General features: G+C 43.7%; 1 protein-coding gene across 1 annotated transcript in view; it reads left to right on the forward strand.

The window, feature by feature from the left end:
- Positions 1-19,732, forward strand: part of LOC144781045 (acyl-coenzyme A thioesterase 5-like) — a 101,467-nt gene extending 81,735 nt beyond the window's left edge. The window contains exon 4 of the mRNA XM_078659665.1: positions 18,274-19,732. Coding sequence (XP_078515791.1) covers positions 18,274-18,296 — 23 coding nt within the window. The 3' untranslated portion in view covers positions 18,297-19,732. The remainder of the gene's footprint in view (positions 1-18,273) is intronic.
- The last annotated feature ends 5,834 nt before the right edge of the window (positions 19,733-25,566 follow it).

The raw sequence follows: 25,566 nt of genomic DNA on the forward strand, positions 1-25,566 counted from the left end.
ACTCTTAGTCTGACCCACCTTCTGAGATTGGGCTGGTTGGAAGTTAAGCACAAACGTTTCGTATTTTTTTATAATATGAAAATTATTAGTAATGTCAAGTGCCATCAGTCCAGTTGTCTGCCATGTTTTACTCTGCCTGCTGCTCTCCAGTAGCTTGTTCCAAGTGTTTCACCAAATCTTCCTGTATTCATGCTCCCATCAGCATGCAGACAGTCAGTGATCAATAAGTGAATAAGGAAGGGTGGCGGGATACGAGGGCAACCTTCATATCACTCGAGGACTGGATTTACACAGCTTTAGGCAATCATTTAATTTTCTTCTTTTGTTAAAATGAGTATGCTGGTTACCACTCTTTCATTCCCCCAACAATGCACAAGTTGAAGCTATGATATCACGTTGAGTATTTAGATTGCACCGCTTAGACTACATCCATGGTTCTACAGCTGTAGATAACACACTTTCCAAGGCACTATGGATACTACAGAGCTGAAACATATGAGTTATTAAAGCCAAGAAGATTGTTGAATAGAAAGATACCCATACTACCATATCTTGTCTCATTCAATTTAATCTTCACCATTGTATTTGCTCTGACCTAGAAATAGATGCTTCATGAGCAACATTTTTATGGAACAACCATGCACAGTGAAATTGCTGGTAACCATTCTTATAGGAGAGGGCACACATTGAGCAAGAGTCCAGAACAGGCTAGAAAAGAGTGGCCAAATGATTAGTTGAAGCATTTATTAGGTCGAGCTGGCATTGGAGCGCGAAGCGCTCCCGCCAGCGAGACTATAGTCACCTTCCTCCCTATCAAGGGAGTAACAGCTGTGAACGAGCCCGATACAGACCTGGGTACGAGCCGACCCAGGTCTGTGAACGTGCTTCAAGGTTGAGCAGCTTGTGCACGTTTGTTGGATGTCAGGCGCTGCAAGCCCGCCAGACCAATTATCCCAGCATGAAACTCTACTTCCTGAGGCGCCACAAGAACAATTATCCCAGCAGGAGTCTCCACTTCCTCAGGCACCGCAACAATTATCACAGCATGAGACCCACTTATCACAGCATGTCAACAGGCGCCCCCAGGCTGCTGGAGCACTCAACTATAATTAATGTGTAGTTGAGTGCTCCAGCAGCGTGGGGCGGCTCTCTGCATGCTGTGATAATGATCACTTTGGGGCCTCATGCTGTGATAATTAGGGCGGCATGCTCTATTTGCAGCACTGAACATTTTCAAAGAAGGCGAAGCAGTGACATTCATTGGAGACACTCACCCTCACGCCCTCACCCCCTCACCCCTCACACACCTCCTCACCCTCACACACCTCCTCACCCTCACACCCTCACCTTCACACCCCCTCACACACACCCTCACATACCCTTACCAGCACCGCAAAACACAACACAACACAACACAGCACAGTACAGCAAAACACAGCACAGCACAGCAAAACACAACACAGCACAGCAAAGCACAGCACAGCAAAACACAACACAGCGCAGCACAGCAAAACACAGCACAGCACAGCAAAACACAGCACAGCACAACACAGCACAGCACAGCACAGCAAAACACAACACAGCACAGCAAAACACAGCACAGCACAGCAAAACACAACACAACACAGCAAAACACAACACAGCACAGCAAAGCAAAACACAACACAGCACAGCACAGCAAAACACAACACAGCACAGCACAGCAAAACACAACACAGCACAGCACAGCAAAACACAACACAGCACAACACAGCACAGCACAGCAAAGCACAGCACAGCAAAGCACAGCACAGCAAAACACAGCACAGCACAGCAAAACACAGCACAGCACAACACAGCACAACACAGCACAGCACAGCAAAACACAGCACAGGACAGCACAGCAAAACACAGCACAGCACAGCACAGCAAAACAGCACAGCACAGCAAAACACAGCACAGTAAAACACAGCACAGGACAGCACAGCACAGCAAAACACAGCAAAACACAGTAAAGCACAGCACAGCACAGCAAAACACAGCACAGCACAGCAAAACACAGCACAGCAAAACACAGCACAGCAAAACACAACACAGCACAGCAAAACACAGCAAAACACAGCAAAACACAGCAAAGCACAGCAAAACACAGCACAGCAAAGCACAGCACAGCAAAACAGCACAGCATATCAAAACACAGCACAGCAAAACACAGCACAGCAAAACACAGCACAGCAAAACACAGCACAGCAAAACACAGCACAGCACAACACAGCACAGCACAACACAGCACAGCAGCACAGCACAGCAGAACACAGCAAAGCACAGCACAGCAAAACACAGCACAGCAAAACACAGCACAGCAAAACACAGCACAGCAAAACACAGCACGGCAAAACACAGCACGGCAAAACACAGCACGGCAAAACACAGCAAAGCACAGCACAGCAAAACACAGCACAGCACAGCAAAACACAGCACATCACAACACAGCACAGCAAAACACAGCACAGCACAGCAAAACACAGCACAGCAAAACACAGCACAGCAAAGCACAGCACAGCAAAACACAGCACAGCACAGCAAAACACAGCACAGCAAAACACAGCAAAACACAGCAAAACACAGCACAGCAAAACACAGCACAGCACAGCAAAACACAGCACAGCAAAACACAGCACAGCACAGCAAAACACAGCACAGCAAAACACAGCACAGCAAAGCACAGCACAGCAAAACACAGCACAGCACAGCAAAACACAGCACAGCAAAACAGCACAGCAAAGCACAGCAAAGCACAGCACAGCAAAACACAGCACAGCAAAACAAAGCACAGCAAAGCACAGCACAGCAAAACACAGCACAGCATAGCAAAACACAGCACAGCAAAACACAGCACAGCAAAACACAGCACAGCAAAACACAACACAGCACAGCAAAACCCAGCACAGCAAAACAGCACAGCAAAACACAGCACAGCAAAACACAACACAGCACAGCACAGCAAAACAGCACAGCAAAACACAGCACAGCAAAGCACAGCACAGCAAAGCACAGCAAAGCACAGCACAACACAGCCCAGCAAAACACAGCCCAGCAAAACACAGCCCAGCAAAACACAGCCCAGCACAACCAAGCACAGCACAACCAAGCACAGCACAACCAAGCACAGCACAACCAAGCACAGCCAAGCACAGCACAACCAAGCACAGCCAAGCACAGCATAACCAAGCACAGCATAACCAAGCACAGCATAACCAAGCACAGCATAACCAAGCACAGCATAACCAAGCACAGCATAACCAAGCATAGCGTAATAAAGCACAACAAAAAATAGCATAACAAAAAATAGCATAACAAAAAATAGCATAACAAAAAATAGCATAACAAAAAATAGCATAACACAACAAAACATAGCATAGCATAACAAAACACAGCATAGCATAACAAAACACAACATAGCATAGCATAACAAAACACAACATAGCATAGGATAGCAAAACTAAACAGAGCATAGCATAACAAAACAAAGCATAGGATAGCAAAACATGGCATAACAAAACATGGCATAACAAAACATGGCATAGCAAAACATATAATAGCATAGCAAAACATAGCATATCAAACACAACAAAACATAGCATAGCAAAACAAAGCATAGCATAGCAAAACACAACACAGCATAGCATAACAAAGCATAGCATAACAAACACAACAAAGCATTGCATAGCATAACAAAACAAAGCATAGAATAGCAAAACAAAACATTGCATAGCATAACAAAACATAGCATAACATAACAAAAAATAGCATAGCATAACAAAACAAAACATATCATAGCCTGCCAAAACATAGCATACCAAACACAACAAAACATAGCATAACAAAACATAGAAAAACAAAGCATAACACACACAACCACACACACACAACCACACACACACAACCACACACACACAACCACGCACACATAACCACAACCACACACACAACCACACACAACTATCTATCTATCTATCGGCCTCAGTCTATCTATCTAATCGCCCTCACTCTATCTGTCTATCTATCGCCCTCACTCTATCTATCGCCCTCACTCTATCTATCGCCTTCACTCTATCTTATCGCCCTCACTCTATCTATCGCCCTCACTCTATCGCCCTCACTCTATCTATCGCCCTCACTCTATCTATCGCCCTCACTCTATCTATCGCCCTCACTCTATCTATCGCCCTCACTCTATCTATCGCCCTCACTCTATCTATCGCCCTCACTCTATCTATCGCCCTCACTCTATCTATCGCCCTCACTCTATCTAATCGCCCTCACTCTATCTATCTAATCGCCCTCACTCTATCTATCTAATCGCCCTCACTCTATCTATCTATCAATTTATCTATCGCCCTCACTCTATCTATCTATCAATCTATCTATCGCCCTCACTCTATCTATTTATCGCCCTCACGCTATCTATCGCCCTCCCTCTATCTATCTATCGCCCTCACTCTATCTATCTATCCCACTCACTCTATCTATCGCATCACCACAGCATCACTAAGGGGCACAACAACATCACTATGCGCTACCACAGGATCATTGAATGCCACAGCATCACTAGTCGCCACCACAACATCTCTCAGCCCCACCACAGCATCAATCTGTGCAACCATTTACCAACAACTGGGTCAAATATGATCTCTCAATGTTTCAAGCTTTATTACAAATGTCACAAAAAGAGGTTAGTATTTCACTTCTGTTCTTGGATTTTCGTCACAATAAAATACACTGAACATATTCTTCACAAAAGTTATTTACAAAAGTTTAAGCTATTGCCATTATAAATTACAATAACTTTTATTTAAGTATTAATTATTAAAAAAATTCAAAGCCATTGTTATTTGTAATATCAATACATCTAAGTCACGTGAATACAACACATATTGCATTACAAATGCTATAGGTGTCACAAGTTATAACTATTGGCATTGTAAATGACAAAGCTATTATTTTTGCTATTTTCAAAACCAACACATATATAAAAAATGTGTCATTTAAAATACCAATAGCTCAAACTTTCCTAATGCGAGACCTTATGCATTGCAAATGCTTGTTGGTTTCTTTACTGGCAGCAAGAGTGTGTGAAGTCTAACGCAACTGAGCTATTATTGCATGCAACTTTGCCACGTTGGTTATTGCCCATTAGGAAAGTACAAAAGTCATCATTGGGGCCTATAGCCCCATGAGCTCCATGGATCCCTTATTCTAGCAAGGAGGTCTGACATACTGGGTTCCTTTTCAAATACCCACACCAACCCCTGGGAAGTTTCTGTGAGCAAATGTTATCGAAATGTGAAGATAACCAATATGTAAATCAAGGGTACATTCCCAATCCACCCTACTGATCACAGAAGATAATTGAACCAAGAACCCATTGTATAGAGTTTTTTTTTTACAGTTTGTTGGATTGAGACCGTCAGTATCTAGAATCAATATTGGAATCTTCTGTCCTTGTGTTAATAAATAATGAGAATAGAATCTGTTTTGCTAAATTTTAGGGACAACAATTATTTGTCCCTGTTAAGCATATTGGTGGGTGCTAGAAATTCCCTGACTTGAAAGAGTTAAGGCCAACCAAGCCAGGGCAAAACTGGATTATATTGCCTACACCAGTGGTTCCCAAACTTTTGACTCTTGAGGACCCCCACTGAATCACTACTGGAAGCCGGGGACCCACAAGCAATTTGTACAATTTCAATTAAAAAAAATTAAAACAGTAATTCGCAAAAAATACACAAACAAGTACACACCAAACAAATACTTGCGCTTTATTATTTTATATTGAAAAAATATGCAAAAGTGCAACAACTACAATCCAACGATAACTATAATAAGTTATAGTTATCGTCATAAGGGGCAGCGAATGGGCAGTGGGCAGTCAGGGGGGCGGGGTCTCAGAGTGGCACAGCAGCGGGGGAAACGAGTGGAACAGAAGGCAAAAGGGGCACAAAAATAAAGAAAAAACGAGTGGCACAGAAGGCAGAAGGGCACAAAAAAGCGTGGAACGGGGCAGAAGGGCACAAAAAATGAGGGAAAAACGAGTGGAACAGAGAGCAGAAAGGCACAAAAAACGGGGGGAAAACAGATGGAACAGAGGGAAGAAGGGCACAAAAACGAGGGAGGGAAAAACGAGTGGCACAGAGGGCAGAAGGGCACAAAAAAACGAGTGCAACAGAGGGCAGAAGGGCACAAAAAATCAGGGAAAAGAGTGTAACAGTGGGCAGAAAGGCACAAAAAACGGGGGGAAAACGAGTGGCAGAGAGGGTAGAAGGGCACAAAAAACGAGTGAAACAGAGGGCAGAAAGGCACATAAAACGAGGGAAGAACAAATGGCACAGAGGGCAGATGGGCACAAAAAAAGAGTGGAATAAAGGGCAGAAAGGCACAAAAAACGAGGGATACACACACAAACACGCACACACAAATTAAACACTTACATGCAGTTCCAGAAGAAGAGCCCTCCTGCCCGTTCGACGTGCTCCAGCCTCCAATGCTCTTCAATCTCGGCGTCGGGTGATGGGCAGAAGTGAGTAACACAATATAAGGGCAATCATCCTTCAGCTTGCACTTATAGCTGAAGGGTGATTGGCCAGATTTCATTGCAGTCTTGCCGCCCGGGCGCCAGCAACATTCACACCTCTCATGTGCTGTGAGACTGGGGGCCAGATTGTATTGCAGTCTTGCCGCCCAGGCGCTAAGTACATTCACACCTCTTACGTTAGGCACTCAAGTCCTGCAGACCCCCTGGGAATGTGTCACAGACCCCTGGGGGTCTGCGGACCACAGTTTGGGAAACGCTGGCCTACACCACTCATTGAACTCTTAATATTTTTCCAGTGCTGAAGAAAGAGACAAGGTATGTCTCCTGCTGGATTCATGAAAAGATTTACTCAAACATACTTGTAAATTCAAGGGCAGGGTGTGGATGTACCAGAGCAGTAATGCTCTGGATTTTTATGCTTACTCAGAAAGTTACATTTGTTATAGTTTTTCATAAACATTTCCACAATCCGTCTTGTTTGGACACCTATGGATAGTTATTCCTGTAAAAGGTAGAAGTAAATCTTTGTCCAGGATGGGAAAGGGAAGGAGACTTCCTTCCAAAGAGATGGGAGTGTAGAAGAAGTTCTATTTGGAAAATATTTCTCCTTAGAAAAAAATATTTTTTGAGGTTCAATTGCACTATTTTGTTACATTTCTACATGCATAAATGTACACAGTATACATTTAAAAATGCCAAAATGTTCTTGCATAGGTGTTAATAGGAGTTCATAGAAGAATTTTAATACTCCATTGTAATGTTGTGTGAGAGAATGCTGCCTGTGTGCAATCAAGTATCATTTGATCTTGGGATTCCATTCTGTAATGCAAGCGATTGGAGGAAGTTACCATAGGCAAGAGCAAGCAGACAAACTTTTTTTAATGAGAATAATCATTTTATAAATCAGAAGCTGGTGTCATCCAGTCTTTTAGTCAATACAATAAAGACCCAATCTTTGACCTTGTTGACAAGGATGGAATGAATAACAGGTTAATGATTTTAGTTGCATTTTTATTTTGTTTATTCATTCAGTTTAGTCATTCTATTACAGGACCGGAGGCTTCTGATTATGCTTCTCTTTCTTTTATTTGCTACTCACAGCAGCCAATGAAAACGTTTTGTATGCAAATTAAACTATATTTCCCATGATGCACAGCTATACCTCACATCCTGTATGACCCTATAAGAGCCACCATATCCTGTTGCTGAGCCTCTTTCTTTGCTGCTTACGCAGGAGTTAAGTGCAAATCTCTTTATGCAGATTGTATTTTTGCTTGACTGTTTTGATTGTACAGGCGCGCGCTTGCATTCATGTTAATAGTTATATTGAATGTTGCAATAGCCTTGCTTGGCGAGTCATGACGATGCGACTCGCTTCTGCCTGAGGGCCCCATTCGGGCATGTGCGAAGGTTTCCCGCTGGGGACAAGAGTACCGCGTCGCTTACGGCAGTGTCCGCTTTTAATTGTGAGCTCTTCACGCTACTCCGTTTGGCCCCACTTGTCGGCCTTGATGCAGATTTTGAGCCTTTCTACCGTACGACGTGCATAGCCCAATTGCGCTACATTTTGGGCCCCTTTCAGGCTACGCACGTTGTCCGAGGTCCGGAGAGCATGTCTCCAGATCCGATCTGGAGGAAAGGTCCTGCATTGTGATGCCTGACCGGCTGTGAGAACAGTCGAGACCCAGAGCGAGCACACGCTCTTCATACCTGGTACTTATTGGCTCTTACGCTCTCTAGGCTGAAATAAAGTTGATCACAGCATTGCTGAGGAGCTAGGTACTCAGGACAGTTAGTTCTGTGTGCATGTGGGCTAGCTCCCCCCTTACTCCTCCGCTTTACTCCTCCTTGCCTTAACTTACTGGCTATATTAATAAGTGAATATATATCATAATTTTATTTTGTAAAATGTGTTTTTATTGCAGATTCATAAACTACACAAACGCTTGTGCCGACAGACCCACCCTTAATGGACCCGGTCCATAGGTCAAAAATTAAACATCACACAGCCATTCAGCCCACATCCCGAAGGCCGGGCGTGAATATATATCATAATGGAGGACTGGGTCGGATATGAGGCGGATAATGCTCTTTATCAAGAGGAATTACAGGAAACTTCATTGGAGGACAATATTGTTGACGGTCTGGACGCCTCGGTCCAAGAGTCTGTCAACAGGGCCATTGAGAAAGCAGTCCCTGGTACTGTGCAGCAGGCATTGGTGGCTGTGTTAAAACCAATTACTAAGCAACTGGAGAGATTTGCTAAGCGTCATGGATTCACTGCACCTACCGACCCTAAAACGGCTGACGCTACAGGTGACCTGAAATCTGAGTCCTGGCCTCACGCTAGTACCTTGGTAACACTACCTAAGACTTATACTCCACCTACCAAGGGCAGTAAGGCTAAGCGCCAAGAGCGCATTGATACTGATACGGACACTGACACCACAGGGGCTGACGGCCCCAATGAGGAGGCTCCCCCCAAGAAAAAATCATGGAAGACGAAGAATGTGGAGCATGACCTTCTCAGGGTTTATACACCCATTTCACTTTCAATCTCGCCGACATCGTACACCCTAGGTCAGCGGATTGGGCACCTGCTCCAGAGGTTGCTGCCTACTTACACAACAACCTGCGCAAAAGTTTCGAAAAAGATGTGCGCAACAGGTTGCGTTCGGAGTGCCCTAGGCCCAATATCCCGGATAAGGTCGCGGAAAACCCAGACATCGACGCAAGCCTCCTTACCTTCTTGAAAAGGTTTGCTAAGGACCCTAAGAAGGGAATTGATCACGCTTGGCGAGGCTGCCAGGACAAACTCCTGGAAGTGGCGGGCCATTAGCCAAGTTTCTGGAAATAGCCTTGGAGGCGAAGGAGTCGGGCGCTCCCGTGGATCCCGACGTACTGGCAGAGTTGACCCAAAGGGCCATTTGTTTGTTGGGAAATGCTGACTGTGCTATCTCAAAGGAGGGACGCAAATCTCTCCTTATGAGGATGGACTCTAATTTCACAGAGCTGGCTCCTGCGGAACCTGGTCCTCTAGCAGAGGGTAACCTCTTTGGGTAGCGCTTCGTGAAGACTTCTCCAAGTATGTGGGCACATTCACGTCCCTAGAGAAGCTCCAAACTGGCATCAAACGTGTCTTTCAAGCTGGTCTTTTTAACCTGGCCGGATGAAGCCGAGGAAACTCACTCGGCAGGCCTCCAGTTCTATTAAGGTCCTCAACGAGGAGATTACGTCCGTGGCCGTGGAGAGTGGGATTCCGCTCATGGTGAGTCCCTTGCTCATTGCACCATCAGGATTCAAGCAAGCCGGGCCGAAGAAGGCTGTGATGCCAGAAACCGGTCCCCGGAAGCTTGTTTCCTTCCCAGTATAAGAATTGGCTTGGTAGTTTGGTTTGCCCTGTTCCCATCATGCACTGGGACAGGAACAGACTAATTTGCATATAGCCAGGTTCTGAGCTGGGATGGTGCAGTGAGCTAAAAAACAGTGATGGATTAAAACCATGATCTATTGACTTGGTAAGAGTATTCTGCATCATTCAGAAACTCTGTCCATCACCTTTTCCAAAATCGATTTTATCCACACTATGTGTGGGAGGGTATACTCAGACGTGAGTCCCTTGCTCATTGCACCATCAGGATTCAAGCAAGCCGGGCCGAAGAAGGCTGTGATGCCAGAAACCGGTCCCCGGAAGCTTGTTTCCTTCCCAGTATAAGAATTGGCTTGGTAGTTTGGTTTGCCCTGTTCCCATCATGCACTGGGACAGGAACAGACTAATTTGCATATAGCCAGGTTCTGAGCTGGGATGGTGCAGTGAGCTAAAAAACAGTGATGGATTAAAACCATGATCTATTGACTTGGTAAGAGTATTCTGCATCATTCAGAAACTCTGTCCATCACCTTTTCCAAAATCGATTTTATCCACACTATGTGTGGGAGGGTATACTCAGACGTGAGTCCCTTGCTCATTGCACCATCAGGATTCAAGCAAGCCGGGCCGAAGAAGGCTGTGATGCCAGAAACCGGTCCCCGGAAGCTTGTTTCCTTCCCAGTATAAGAATTGGCTTGGTAGTTTGGTTTGCCCTGTTCCCATCATGCACTGGGACAGGAACAGACTAATTTGCATATAGCCAGGTTCTGAGCTGGGATGGTGCAGTGAGCTAAAAAACAGTGATGGATTAAAACCATGATCTATTGACTTGGTAAGAGTATTCTGCATCATTCAGAAACTCTGTCCATCACCTTTTCCAAAATCGATTTTATCCACACTATGTGTGGGAGGGTATACTCAGACGTGAGTCCCTTGCTCATTGCACCATCAGGATTCAAGCAAGCCGGGCCGAAGAAGGCTGTGATGCCAGAAACCGGTCCCCGGAAGCTTGTTTCCTTCCCAGTATAAGAATTGGCTTGGTAGTTTGGTTTGCCCTGTTCCCATCATGCACTGGGACAGGAACAGACTAATTTGCATATAGCCAGGTTCTGAGCTGGGATGGTGCAGTGAGCTAAAAAACAGTGATGGATTAAAAGCATGATCTATTGACTTGGTAAGAGTATTCTGCATCATTCAGAAACTCTGTCCATCACCTTTTCCAAAATCGATTTTATCCACACTATGTGTGGGAGGGTATACTCAGACGTGAGTCCCTTGCTCATTGCACCATCAGGATTCAAGCAAGCCGGGCCGAAGAAGGCTGTGATGCCAGAAACCGGTCCCCGGAAGCTTGTTTCCTTCCCAGTATAAGAATTGGCTTGGTAGTTTGGTTTGCCCTGTTCCCATCATGCACTGGGACAGGAACAGACTAATTTGCATATAGCCAGGTTCTGAGCTGGGATGGTGCAGTGAGCTAAAAAACAGTGATGGATTAAAACCATGATCTATTGACTTGGTAAGAGTATTCTGCATCATTCAGAAACTCTGTCCATCACCTTTTCCAAAATCGATTTTATCCACACTATGTGTGGGAGGGTATACTCAGACGTGAGTCCCTTGCTCATTGCACCATCAGGATTCAAGCAAGCCGGGCCGAAGAAGGCTGTGATGCCAGAAACCGGTCCCCGGAAGCTTGTTTCCTTCCCAGTATAAGAATTGGCTTGGTAGTTTGGTTTGCCCTGTTCCCATCATGCACTGGGACAGGAACAGACTAATTTGCATATAGCCAGGTTCTGAGCTGGGATGGTGCAGTGAGCTAAAAAACAGTGATGGATTAAAACCATGATCTATTGACTTGGTAAGAGTATTCTGCATCATTCAGAAACTCTGTCCATCACCTTTTCCAAAATCGATTTTATCCACACTATGTGTGGGAGGGTATACTCAGACGTGAGTCCCTTGCTCATTGCACCATCAGGATTCAAGCAAGCCGGGCCGAAGAAGGCTGTGATGCCAGAAACCGGTCCCCGGAAGCTTGTTTCCTTCCCAGTATAAGAATTGGCTTGGTAGTTTGGTTTGCCCTGTTCCCATCATGCACTGGGACAGGAACAGACTAATTTGCATATAGCCAGGTTCTGAGCTGGGATGGTGCAGTGAGCTAAAAAACAGTGATGGATTAAAACCATGATCTATTGACTTGGTAAGAGTATTCTGCATCATTCAGAAACTCTGTCCATCACCTTTTCCAAAATCGATTTTATCCACACTATGTGTGGGAGGGTATACTCAGACGTGAGTCCCTTGCTCATTGCACCATCAGGATTCAAGCAAGCCGGGCCGAAGAAGGCTGTGATGCCAGAAACCGGTCCCCGGAAGCTTGTTTCCTTCCCAGTATAAGAATTGGCTTGGTAGTTTGGTTTGCCCTGTTCCCATCATGCACTGGGACAGGAACAGACTAATTTGCATATAGCCAGGTTCTGAGCTGGGATGGTGCAGTGAGCTAAAAAACAGTGATGGATTAAAACCATGATCTATTGACTTGGTAAGAGTATTCTGCATCATTCAGAAACTCTGTCCATCACCTTTTCCAAAATCGATTTTATCCACACTATGTGTGGGAGGGTATACTCAGACGTGAGTCCCTTGCTCATTGCACCATCAGGATTCAAGCAAGCCGGGCCGAAGAAGGCTGTGATGCCAGAAACCGGTCCCCGGAAGCTTGTTTCCTTCCCAGTATAAGAATTGGCTTGGTAGTTTGGTTTGCCCTGTTCCCATCATGCACTGGGACAGGAACAGACTAATTTGCATATAGCCAGGTTCTGAGCTGGGATGGTGCAGTGAGCTAAAAAACAGTGATGGATTAAAACCATGATCTATTGACTTGGTAAGAGTATTCTGCATCATTCAGAAACTCTGTCCATCACCTTTTCCAAAATCGGAACATTCTCTCCCACCAGACAGCGTTTCAACTGGAGACATTTCAACAGAGGCGGACACCGAAGAGGCTTCCATGCTCCAGAGTCTGCAGGTAAGTGCTATCGACAAATTTCTGTTACCCTTGGGGGGGGTCGCACTGAATTTTTCACTCACAATTGGGCTCTGATCTCACAAGATGCATGGATTTTGCAGACTATTCAGGGTTTTCAACTAGGATTTTACCAGACTCCATTCCAAGTCACTCACCCCAGACAGCTCTCTTTTTCCCAACTAGAGTGCGATTTTATAGATGCAGGACTGGAAGAATTGCTGCAGAAACCTGCGATTGCCTATTGCGACGATGGTCCTCACAGTTTCTGCAGCAATATGTTCTTAGTGCATAAGAAAGGAGGAGGACACAGGTTAGTATTGAATCTCAAGGAGTTCAACCAGTTCATAACCTATTAACATTTCAAGATGGAAGGTATCCATCTTTTGGCGGATTTACTGAAGAAAGGAGACTGGATGGTCAGGTTGGATCTGAAAGATGCCTACCTGTCAATCCGTATTTTTCCTGGCAGAACCATTGATTGGAATACTTGGTCCTTCCTTTCGGGCTTTCCTCAGCGCAGTAGTGCTTCACCAAGGTGATGAAACCGTTGAGAGCTCATTTACGAGAGCAGGGAGTCTGCATGATTGTGTATCTGAACAGTATACTTATCATGGCTCAGACTCCAGCTCTAGCTGCGCAGCACTTGCGCATGACCATGTCTATGCTTCAAAATTTGGGATATGGGATCAACAAACCCAAACCGGCCCTGTGTCCCTCTGTCTGTAGATTTTCTCGGGTTTGTCATAAATTCACAGACGGCCCAACTGAGCCTTCCTCAGTCAAAATTAAGGGACATCAATAGGGAACTCACCACTCTGTTGTCCAAGCAGACAGTCTCCCTGCGGACGATTGGCAGAATTGTGGGTCTTCTGGCATCCTCCATTCAGGCGATATTCCCGGGCCCTCTTCATTATCGAGCCCTTCAGAGGTTAAAGATTCAACACCTTCGAAAAGGCTGATCCTACACAGACCTAATTCCCCTTTCCCAATAAGTGCGAGAAGAGATTCAGTGGTGACTGGCCCAGGTGGAAGCGTGGAACGACAGAGCCATCTTCCGCTCTCAACCAGAGGTGGTTATAGAGTCTGACGCCAGCCGTTGGGGATGGGGAGCGCACTGCGGAGATATCTCCACAGGGGGACGGTGGTCCCTGCGCGAGTGCGAGCTTCATATCAACTGTCTGGAGCTATGAGCGGGGTCGTTTGCGATCCGGACTCTGGCCCCCAAACAACTTTCTTGTTGCATCCTTCTTCGGATGGACACAATCTCAGCTGTGAGGTATATCAACAAGTTGGGAGGCACGAGGTCGTCGCTGCTTGCGGAGATAGCGAAAGACTTCTGGCATTACTGCCTGAGTCATCAGATTTCGATCCCTGCCGATTACATTCCGGGGCAGTAAAACATAATAGCAGACTGGAACTCCCGTTATCTCAAAGACTACAGCGATTGGAAGCTCCAGCCCCAGATATTCAGTAGGCTGCAAGCGATATGAGGCAGCTGCGAGATAGACCTCTTTGCGTCTAGCTGAATCGACAACTGCAGAAGTTCTTCAGCTGGAGGCCTGATCCGTTAGCGATGACAATGGATGCCTTTTCTCAGGACTGGTCCAGGGGCCTCAATTACGCCTTTCCCCCCCTTCATCTTGATTCCCAGGGTGACATCACAGGTAACCCGCCAGCTGGCGGAGGTGATTCTAATAACCCCCCTCTGGAAGTCGCAGCCTTGGTTCCCAATATTATTGGAGATGAGCTTCGACTCGCCCAGGATGGTCCAATGGTCCTCGACGATGCTTCAGGGCCCTCATGGAGAAATGCACCCGATGGTGTTATCGGGACAGTTGTCCCTGATGTCCTGGAGGCTTTCAGGCAAAGATGGGAGATACGGGATTTTCAGACAAAGCTGCAGCTTTCATCAACCAGGCCTGGGCTCCCTCCACCAGGAAGCATTATTCTTCAGCCTGGAAGGGTTGGGAGGGCTGGGTTGGTTGGTGCGTGGAACGACACGTGAATCCCGTGGGGGCTGACTTACCCATGTTGTGAATTTCGTATCAGAAAAAGCGTCCGAAGGCTTAGCGTACCGTTAGGTTAACAATTTCCATTCAGTCATTTCTGCGGGCTATTCCCAGACAGATCATAAATCACAAAAAAGTGCCTACACCCGACAACTTTAACCAAAATTATTTTGATGGATAGGACAAACACAATTTCTGAGTTTGACCCGGTATTTTTTATTTTATACCTGGTTACTTTATCAGTTTTTTTGAACTTTTTATGAATTTCACAGAAAAGGAAAATATACATTTGTTATATTTCCATTACAATACATGACTATTTACAACCACATATTTACAAATTTCATACATTCCACAAAAAAACATTCTACAAATACACAAAAAACATTGTAATTTCATTAAATTGAATTGATCACTATCCAAAGAAAAGACAAAGTCAATACAAAGGAGCAGAAACCAAAGGTAGAAATAACTTGGAGATCAGCCGTGGCTGATCTAAACTCTTAATGATCTTGCTTGCTCCTTCTGGTGTGCCGACGCGTTTCTAGTCCGGGGAAACCAGTTCCCGGACTGTCATCAGGGCTTTGTCAATTTTCTGTATAGAATGCAGAAAGACATTTAGGACTTATTAATTGATTGCCACTTGCTCCTATATCTTATTATGCAATGTAATTTATTCAAAAAAAGCACCTGTCATTAGCTGATAGCCACTCGAAAAGTCTATCAAAGAGAATTCGAGCGTGTATTAAAGAGACATGCTTACAACCATATGTGCATCACTATTTTGGATCAGTATGCTATCTCGCGTACCTTAAGACACATGCGAAGGATGTAATTATTCGATGCAGCCAGTGCAGGAGCGCGGATTCCCAGTATTTCATTTCAATGTCAGCCAGATACAATCTAAAGCGAAAAAGATTCTGTAAAAATACAGCGCAAGTTTCACGCTATTTGCCCCAAAAAACGGCACGTTTACCACAACATACCTGCTTGTATGCTGACACTTCTCGCAAGATACCTGGCTGATTTCCAATGACTATTTGGTCGATCCTAAGAGCAATAAGAATACGTATTGTAATCCTGCGTGCATGTTATTTGTATTTGAAGGTTAATAAACCCTACATAGGGTGGCTTACCTAATACTGCCACTCTTGTTCCAAACGATCATTTCTCCTGCACTATCAGGGCAGTGGCCATTTTGGAATACATAGTTTTCATCATGTGATGTCTCGCATGGAATTCTGGTACATGTAGTCCATGCGTGCAGAGCAAGCGGTCAGCAAACGTCTGATGCATCGAGCTAGTGGCTACAGTTGTTAACCCAGCTGCCTGTAATTTAAATATTAGTTTGTCTAATCAATTGTACTTTTAGTCTTTTATATAAATAAAATGGTTGCGCCCTTTCACCAAAACCTTACTGGTTCTATCTTTAAGCCCAACAAAGGAATTATGGAACATGTAGATTACGGTCCGTCGTTTAATTATTATGAATAACCATCAAGTGATATTCTCAAGCACATTGAATAGGTTATTGCCCAGGCCACAGACAATCATTGCAAGTGAAAGACACAATTATCTAAAACGAGTTATCCTGATAATTTACTGAAAGGTTTTTAAATCCTTGATAATTCTGTCAGGCTATTGAATCCTGTCAGTGTACAATTGAACTTAAGAATTAAATATGCCTCCTTTTGCAATAGTGCCCGGTCAACATCAACCGGTCTTTTTTCTTGATTTATGGAAAAGAGAATAGACCATTTTAAGTCATTTTCACTATGGCTTTTCTCCACAAAGTGCTCAACCATAGGGGCTGTCATGACCTTTTTCCTGATTCGCTATCTATGTTGGCTGATTCTTAAATTTACTTGTTGGTTGGTTTTACCTATGTAAATTTTTTTACATGGACATTCTACCACGTACACAACGTTCTTTGTCCTGAAATTTGTAAAAGTCACATGTTTCCACTTGACTCCACAGTTCTGAAATTCTTTGCCTTTGATGGTACTCGGACACGCCACGCAATTCCCGCATTTGTGATGTCCTTCCACCGGTTTCATATTCCACTGGGCAAGTAAATCACTTTTTTTTTTAACGGGAATCATATCGGCCCTTACAATCTGTTGGCCTATACTTTGGTTTTTTTATATGTGAAAATTGGTCGCGGAAATGCACATTCTAATCCTTCCAGAAGGTGCCAATTATTAAGTACAGCCTGTCTCATTTAATGTGTGTCAGGGCCAAACGTGGTAATACAGACCAGCCTGTCAAGCTCTTTCTTTGGTTTGACTTCAAGCAGGCATTCACGTGGCGTGAATCTTGCCCTTTTCGAGGAATGTTTTAAAAGTTTCTTAGGGTATCCTCTATGTATCATTTCACTGCAAAACGTCTTTGCAGTCCAAAGAAAGACCAATTTTCGCATATAAAAAACCCCAAAGTATAGGCCAACAGAGTTATTAAAGGGCATTAGGGTAGCGAATCCTCCCAAACCAAAAGACTCCTCTCTGTGGGATGTTTCTCTAGTTCTTTCCTTATTTGATAAATGGCCAACTAATAATTTGTTAACAACTTTAGTGCAAGTTAGCTATGTTGGTATGCCTTTCTGCCTGTTGACGTTCCTCCGACGTGAAAGCTCTGGATCTTACAGGTAGAGTATTTTCTCCGGAGGGAGTTTCATTTAACATTACTGCCAGGACTAAAACATTGTCCAGAAATGTTAAATATCATGCCGTTCCTGGAAATGCAAAATGGTGTGTGGTTCAGTGCCTCTAGGCCTATAAGGAATGTACTCGGTCTATCCGACCTGATGGTTCAATTACTGATTGCATTGCAGAAGCCCTATAAACCTGTGTCGGTGGCTACTATAGATAGATGGTTAAAATCAATTATGCAAGAGGCTGGTATTGATACTCAACTGTTTGGTGCACATTCTGTTCGTGGTGCCATGGCATCAACAACCTTTATGTTGGGCTCTACCATTCAATATATTATGAGATCTGCTGATTGGTCTTCTGAGTCTACGTTTAAACATTTGTATTATAAACCGGTGGGTGGTATAGCTTCAGTTGTGTTTGATAAGCGTTAAACTAGCAGAATCAGAAGCCTCTGGTCCTGTAATAGAATAAAAAATTAGCTAGCATTCGCACCAAGAATTTTCAATTCTACTAGGGACACGGAGGCGAGGATTATCTCACCTGGTTATATTACAATGTTTGTAATGTTTGCCCACCCGTATGTACTTTATATTCTGTTTAAGTAGAAGTTACGGGTTTTTCCTGTCTTTTGTTCCTTTCAGGTTCTGAAAAGAAGATGGAATAGAAGTACTTCTGGTTAAGAAGACGTTTACTTTCCAGTTGGTTCTGGTTCTTCCATGTTAGAGGATGGTTGTTTGGGTTTGAATTAATGATATTGGACTAAAATGTTCGAGCAAAGAAAGAGGCTCAGCAACAGGATATGGTGGATCTTATAGGGTCATAAAGGACGTGATGTATAGCTGTGCATCATGGAAAATGTAGTTTTATTTGCATACAAAACATTTTCATTGGCTGCTGTGAGTAGAAAATAAAAGAAAGAGAAGCATAATCCTCGCCTCTGTGTCCTTAATAGAATTGAAAATTCTTAGCGCGAATGCTACTTAATTTTTTATTCGCTTTCCTTTTCTTTTGAAAGTGGGGAATATGTAATGTCAAATTGAGTTTGTAACGACAAATGTGAGTTGGACAGATAAAACTGATTTTGTGGTCAAATCTTTTCAAAGCAAGGAGTGCGTTCTGATCTATCAGAAATTGATTCAATATGTAATACTCCATGCTAACTGATGTTTCTGAAGTTGGATCTTTTTAGGTATGGCAAGCTACTGTTTCAAAAAAATATACCTCAATTTGCAACTATCAGTGTATGGGATCTATTAACAAAAGGACAAAGTTTCAATTTGACTCAAGAATATGACAATTAAAAAAAAAAGGTGAGAGCTGCAAAATATTGTGTATTTTGATTCAAAGGTATGCGCTGAATTGATTGTAGATGAGAACCCAGTTGGAATAGAAGCAATTTTAGTACAACACAGACCAGGAAAAGATTCTCCAAGGCATGTGGTGCCTTATGCAAGCAGATGTCTGACTACAATAGAAAAAGAATATTCTGAACCCAAAAAGGAAAACCTTGCCATTGTGTGGGCCTGTTAACATTATAATTTGTTTCGTTTTTGGAAAACTATTCACAATAGTCAAAGATCATCAAATTCTTTTGACTTTATTTAGGAACCCTAAAGCAAAAATACCTTCAAGAATAGAAAGATGGGGTATTCGTCTCATGTAATATGACTGCAAAATTGTACACAAGCCCGGCAAAGGCAATAATCCAACCATCTATCTTGTCTTACACTTCCACAACAGAAAGAAATGTGACAATGGCAGAAGAGTATATCGCCTTTATAATTGAACATTGGACTCCAGATAGAATCTAAAAATCTGGACTTGTAAAAGCACTGTTGAAAGACAACATGCTTCAAGAAACAATTTGCATATTAAAGAAGGGCAGATGGAAACATGTCAATACTGCTATCATATTTACAAAAGGAGTTGCAGCAAAGGATGCCTTAGCATGTAAACAGATTCAAAATGAACTATCAATATTTACTAGTGGTCTGTTGCTCAGAGGTGCTCAAAATATAGTTCCACATACTCTACAGAAAGCATTGTTGAAATGGCACATGTAAGTCACACAGATGTAGGAAAAACAAAAACATTTCTAAATGATGAATCTGTTTTCCTGCGCTAGATGTACTTGTGGAAAACATTTTACAATCATGCCACCTGTGCCAGTGAACTGGGAGGCAACACCCATCTCCAGAGAAGCCAGATATGTCTAAACTTCCTGTTGCTACTTGGGACTCAGTTGCTGTTTATGTTTATGGTCCAATGGATTTTGGAAATGTTTTACTTGCCATGACCGATGGTTATTTATGTTTTTCAACTGTATGACCAGTATCATCTCCAGCATCAACATATGTACTTCCTATGCTGAATGAGATATTTGTAGAGTGGAGTATACCCACTAATCTCAAGTTTGATAATGGGCCTCTATTTAATGTAAAATTATTTAAACGGTTTATGCAGTATTTAGAAATAGATTATAGAAAGATCGCACGTATTTGGCCATACACAAACGGAATGATTGAAAGTGTTATGAACAACATAAAACAATACAAGCGAAAATTACGCAAATCATGGTTAATCATATTCTGAGACAAACTCTAAGAGATTGCGGCGGAACTGCACATAGTTTTTTTTAAAAAACCTTTATTTTTGCATTTTCAGCTCGGGTAACAAATCAAGACATTGTCATTAAAAAAGAACAGAGCAAAAAGAGAAATAAGAAATTGAACGGACGTGCTTCCAAGGTCCATGAACGATCCATATTTCAAAAGATAGTGCATTCTCATCCAGTACCATGTAGTAACGATTTCCAACATAACAATTAGGTACATCTTTGCACAAAAATCATGATGACAGGTAATCATGAAACATAAAAGAAGTGGGACAGACAGAGGCACAGAAGAATCTGTGGAGGCATAGTCAATGACACACATAAGGAGCAATTCCATATACCATACATCACGGCGTAACTTGGGGGATGTTCTTACTATAATGGTGAGACAAGAAGGGATCGTGCACAGCAACATCATTTTAAAGGAATATCATTCAGCTATGCCAGTTGGGAAAGGCCATGGCCGCAAGGAATGTCTGTGCAACACAATTAGGTAGCAGCTTTTATAAGAGGGGTGTCCGATTCCTCCGCATCTCCTAAAAGAAGATAACTTTGTATTTGTCCCCAAATATCTCTAGGCCTAGAGGCTAGTGGCAGTGTCTCAGCGTAAGTGGTGGATTGCTCCTGACAATAAAGCAAGTCTCCCAGCCAGGCCTCAAATTTCGGAGCTCTCCCTCTCCCCCAGCGACAGGCTACTCTGCGCTTTCCCAACAGAAAGGACAGAGACATAAATTTACTTTGCGGTTTGGGTATCTGCGCAGTATAGCTTAAAAGTGCCACACGTGGATCCCTCGCCAGCTTCCAGCCCATCATTTTCTCCAATGCTACATGAACCTGCTCCCAATATTCCTGCCCCGTGGACATTCCCACGCCAGGTGGAGAAAGTCAGACCCCGGCTACCCACACCTTTCACAGTGGTCAGTGTTGACTAATTGGAACCTAAATTGCTTGGCTAGGGTATAATATTGGCGGTGTAAAAAATTGTAGTATATGACTCTGAACCCACAACTAGAAGAAATCTGTGAGGTCTGCTGGCAGCAGTACTCCTATTGTTCATCAGTAACCTCCTCACCTAGTTCTGCAGTCCAACAGGCACGCGCCAGGCTTGAGATATCTGTGCGTTGCATGCGTATACTGTTTTACAGCTTGAACACCAAATGCTTACCGTCAGTAGAGCTAAGCAGCAGGTGCAGGGGGGCTAGAGTTGCGGGTTCCTGTGGGAAATTTGGGAGAACTTCCCGCATTCCCTGTCGCAGACGAACATATAGGAAATAGTCTAGAGGTGAGGGCTGTTCACCGCAAAAGAAATAGTCAGAAGAGCGGAACGCGCCTTTGTGAAACAAATCACCCCATGTGGAGACCTTGACCCGCCCCCATAACTTATGGAATCCCTTTTCCTGCAGCAATGTTATATTAGGATGATAGGTCAATGGCAATCGCGGGGAATATAGCAAGGTAGTATCTTAGATATCTGTAATGTGATGCCAGGCATCCACCGTACCAGTAACTGTAGTAGGGGGTGTCGCACGCGTTCTAGCAGGAGAATATAGTAGACCAGACAGTGGAATAGGGTCCGCAAGCCAGTCCTCCATGGTAACTTGCTGCATGTACTTGGGAGGGATGAACCCAATACTATGCAAAGTGCACTTGTGCACTAAGAAAATAGATCTCAAAGTCTGTTATGTCGAAACCACCCTGGGCGTAGGGCCTTGTCAGTATAGGCAACTGGAGCCGCGGCTGCTTCTCACCCCACAAAAGGCGCAATAGTTCAGTGCGCAAGGTTTTAAAGAAATAGGTGCCCAGGTTATAGGGTATGTTCATAAAGAGATATAAAAATTGCGGGAGAAAAACCATTTTAATGAGAGAGGCCCGGCCCGCAAATGATAGGGGGAGGGAAATCCAACGAGTGACGTTGTCCGCCAGTTTCGTACTGGCTGTACCATAGTTGAGCCTAATGGTGGTCTCTCTGTCCCCGGTTAGCTGGATACCCAGATAGCGCAAGTCCGTGCCGCACCATTCCAGTGGGAAATCCAGTGCAAATCGATCAACCGCGGGTGTTAGAGGGAAAAGCTGAGATTTACTCCGGTTGATATTGATCCTGGATAATCTGCCGAACACAAGGAATTCCCGCAAACAGGGTTCACATTATGTTGGGGGTCTCTGATATATAAAGATACATCGTCCGCGTAAAGGGATATCAAAATTTGACGCATGCAACAGCGGAATGCCCGTTAGCAATGATGCTGGTGAAGTTTAGGCGCCAATGGTTCGACTGCTGGTATAGTAGCTTAACCCACGAGAGAAACAAATTAGGAAAGCCCATGTGTTGAAGAACTCCTAATAAATAATCCCACTACACCGAATCAAACGCTTTGGTGGCCTCTAAAAAAACTGCGGCCAGTGGGAAGCCTGGTGCGACGTTCTGTAATAAAGAAAAAAGGGTGCGGAGGTTGTGAGTTGTGGCTCTGTAGTGTAGTTCCTATAGTCCCAATAGGCTCTGCGCATTGGAATAATATCTTCAGGAGTGTAGACGTAGGACTGAGGTTAACTAGGTCTCTACTGACGATATTAGACTTAAGTTTTTGCCAGCTAGCTCAGAGTTCACTAGAAACTTTCTCGAATAAGCGAGGAGGAGTTTAACCTCCCTGGATAGACAAGAAGGGATTTAGTTTCTGACAACCATAAAACATGACAACTTTGCTCTCCCTGAATAAGAGTGTATCTCTAGAGTCGTGTGAAAACAAAAGACAGCTATTTCACTCAGTCAAAGGTGCGTACTTAGTTTCACTAGATTGCAGAGAAAAAGAGAGATGGGCGTTTTCAATAAAAGGTGTTATTTATTGAGCAGTCTCTTTCCTCATACAAGAGAAATGAATTGCTACAAATGCAATACTTATAGTTAAGTAAAGTGCATACAGTAAAAGCAGGATTATGAAATAATACTGTAAAAGCATGGATATGGTTTCTTAGCCATATGATACTTTAAAATGGATAAAATAGATACATACATATATACATTGACTAATCGTACTCAACTGGTGCTTCTAACTACGCCTACCCCGGTGTACCTGACCTAAGCCTAATACGTGGGAAGGAGTAAGTAAGTAGCAGTTTAAGTTAAGTTTGTTTTGCCAAGGATCTGACTCAAGAATTCTCTGTAAGGGTTTAGTCAGTTCAGTACCTGGGTATTAGAAGGCAGGAGGGCTGGTATCTCTCTCTCAGGACTCGGTATCCCAGTCACCCGCAAGGGTAGGCTGGAAACGCCGGAGGCTGGATTTCTCGGCAAGAGAAAAGACCGCGTCTTTCTCAGCGCGTCAGAAGGGAGGGGCAGCGTCCGTGGGCTCTCGCATCAGCTGGGCTCTTCGGAAGTAGATAGCTGCACTGCTCCAGGATTACCACCGTGCGTTTGCTTAAGGCAACGTTGGTATATTTATACATGAAAGGTGCCGGGTTTGACGTAAGGCTGGACATAAGACGTCAATAAAGATGTCACTAAGAACTGGTCGTTCTTACAGTGCTTTACAGGAGTTCTTGGACGAAATCAAAACAAAGCAGCTGGGATTTCCCAGGTTGCTGGAGGCTTGGATTTGTTTAAGAACTCGGTGTGCTTTCTAGGGGGCTGGAGGAATAGGGTTGCTTAATGTGACAGCATGCACTATGACTGAATTATGAAAAGGGTTTCTATGCCGTTGTAGGGATATTAATTCAGGTACCTAGATAAACACACTACACCCACTCCACGAATTCATGTCCATAATTACTAAACTAAGCAATAGTAAACATATCTAACGGTGCATGTGTATACCAATCCACCCCAAAATACATTATTTTGCATCTGAAATGGCATAAGCGAAATACACGAAAAATGAGTATAGGTACTGTATGCTTTCAAGCAGTGTAATCATTCATTAAAAGGATGCACATATATATCAGTATGAACGATTTGCGAAAATTACACATGAAATGGCTCTTAATACAGAAAAGAAAAGTGCGAGACCATTCCATCACATATAAATACAGTTTTTTGTAAATATGCTAGAGGCTGAGGTAATATATTGTCTCTAGAGTTCCTAAAAATAGAAGCTCTGTTCTCTAAGAATAGTTCTACTTTAAGCAGAAGATGAGTGCCAAACAAAAGTAAATATTTTGGAATCGTGGGGAAAAAATAATTTGGTTTTTCAAGGGAAGAAGTCAAAACAGTTCCAAATATTTTCAGAAGCTTTTGTTTTTCAAAGCTGAAGGCCAAATTCAGAGTTCAGGGAACGCTGAGTGCTCATTTGCTTAAAAGTTTATTCTTTCCGTTCGGGGGAGAACATCATTTCAGACAGACTTTCAAAAAAGCAGTTTACCGCTTCAGGTGAAAGTTCGACCAAGTTGGAAAATGCCGCAACTGTGCAGTCGTGAGCATGATTGCTATCATCGATGACAGGATCAGCAGTGCTCACAGAAGGTCGTACCTGGTTGATGCTGCTCTCATCTTGCACTTCACTACCCTTCAATCGCAGTGGTGAAGTCTCAACGAATGCCGTCATCAGGATGGGTAACCGCTGGGGACAACACGATGCATGAGTCTTTACTGGACTGAGCAAAGTATCTGTATCCAATGGTACTTCTGATTGTAGTGTAAGACAGACGTCTAACACGCATTCTTCTCCGCACAGCATACATCTTAACACATGTAAGATACAGTTCTGCCCGATGGGTCTGAATGAAAGAAACCAGGTCATATTCAGATCTCTTAGCCGGGCTAATCCAAGGACTTTAGTTATGCGGTCCCGATAGCGTATAGCTAGGATCGTTTCTTCCATTGTTGCTGGAGTCTTGTCTGTGACGTGGCTTGCCATAACGAAGCAGCAGTATCAAAAATAAAATGCCTGCTACGAGTCCCAACAGGAGTGGAAGGCCGCCAAAGAGTGAATGGACAAAATTAGGAAAGATGCCCAGGACTGCTTTGAAAGTCCCGAAAAAAGTGTCTTAAATACACTCGCGATACCATTCGTATCAGAAATGTTTAAGATTTCATTTAGCATTTCTGCGAAGTGTAGGGGGCAATTTGTTGATAAAAGGTTATGTATCTCTGCCGTTGTCCTTGCAACTTGGAGATCATACGTTTCTTTTGATGACGTCAAGTGCACTGGCGTCTGTAGAAGAACAGACTTCATTCTGCTTAAAGTATCAATTCGAATAGAAGAGATTTTCAAACTGGGCCAAATGTTTCCCTCCCTGTCTGGAGTGTCGTTGGGATTCAATACTTGCATACAGCAAGTGACCCTGGACGTTACGCTTACGAGATAAGCTTTTCCTGGCACCAGGCCACAAC

This window comes from Lissotriton helveticus, chromosome 9, assembly GCF_964261635.1.
Source record: "Lissotriton helveticus chromosome 9, aLisHel1.1, whole genome shotgun sequence".
NCBI lineage: Eukaryota > Metazoa > Chordata > Amphibia > Caudata > Salamandridae > Lissotriton > Lissotriton helveticus.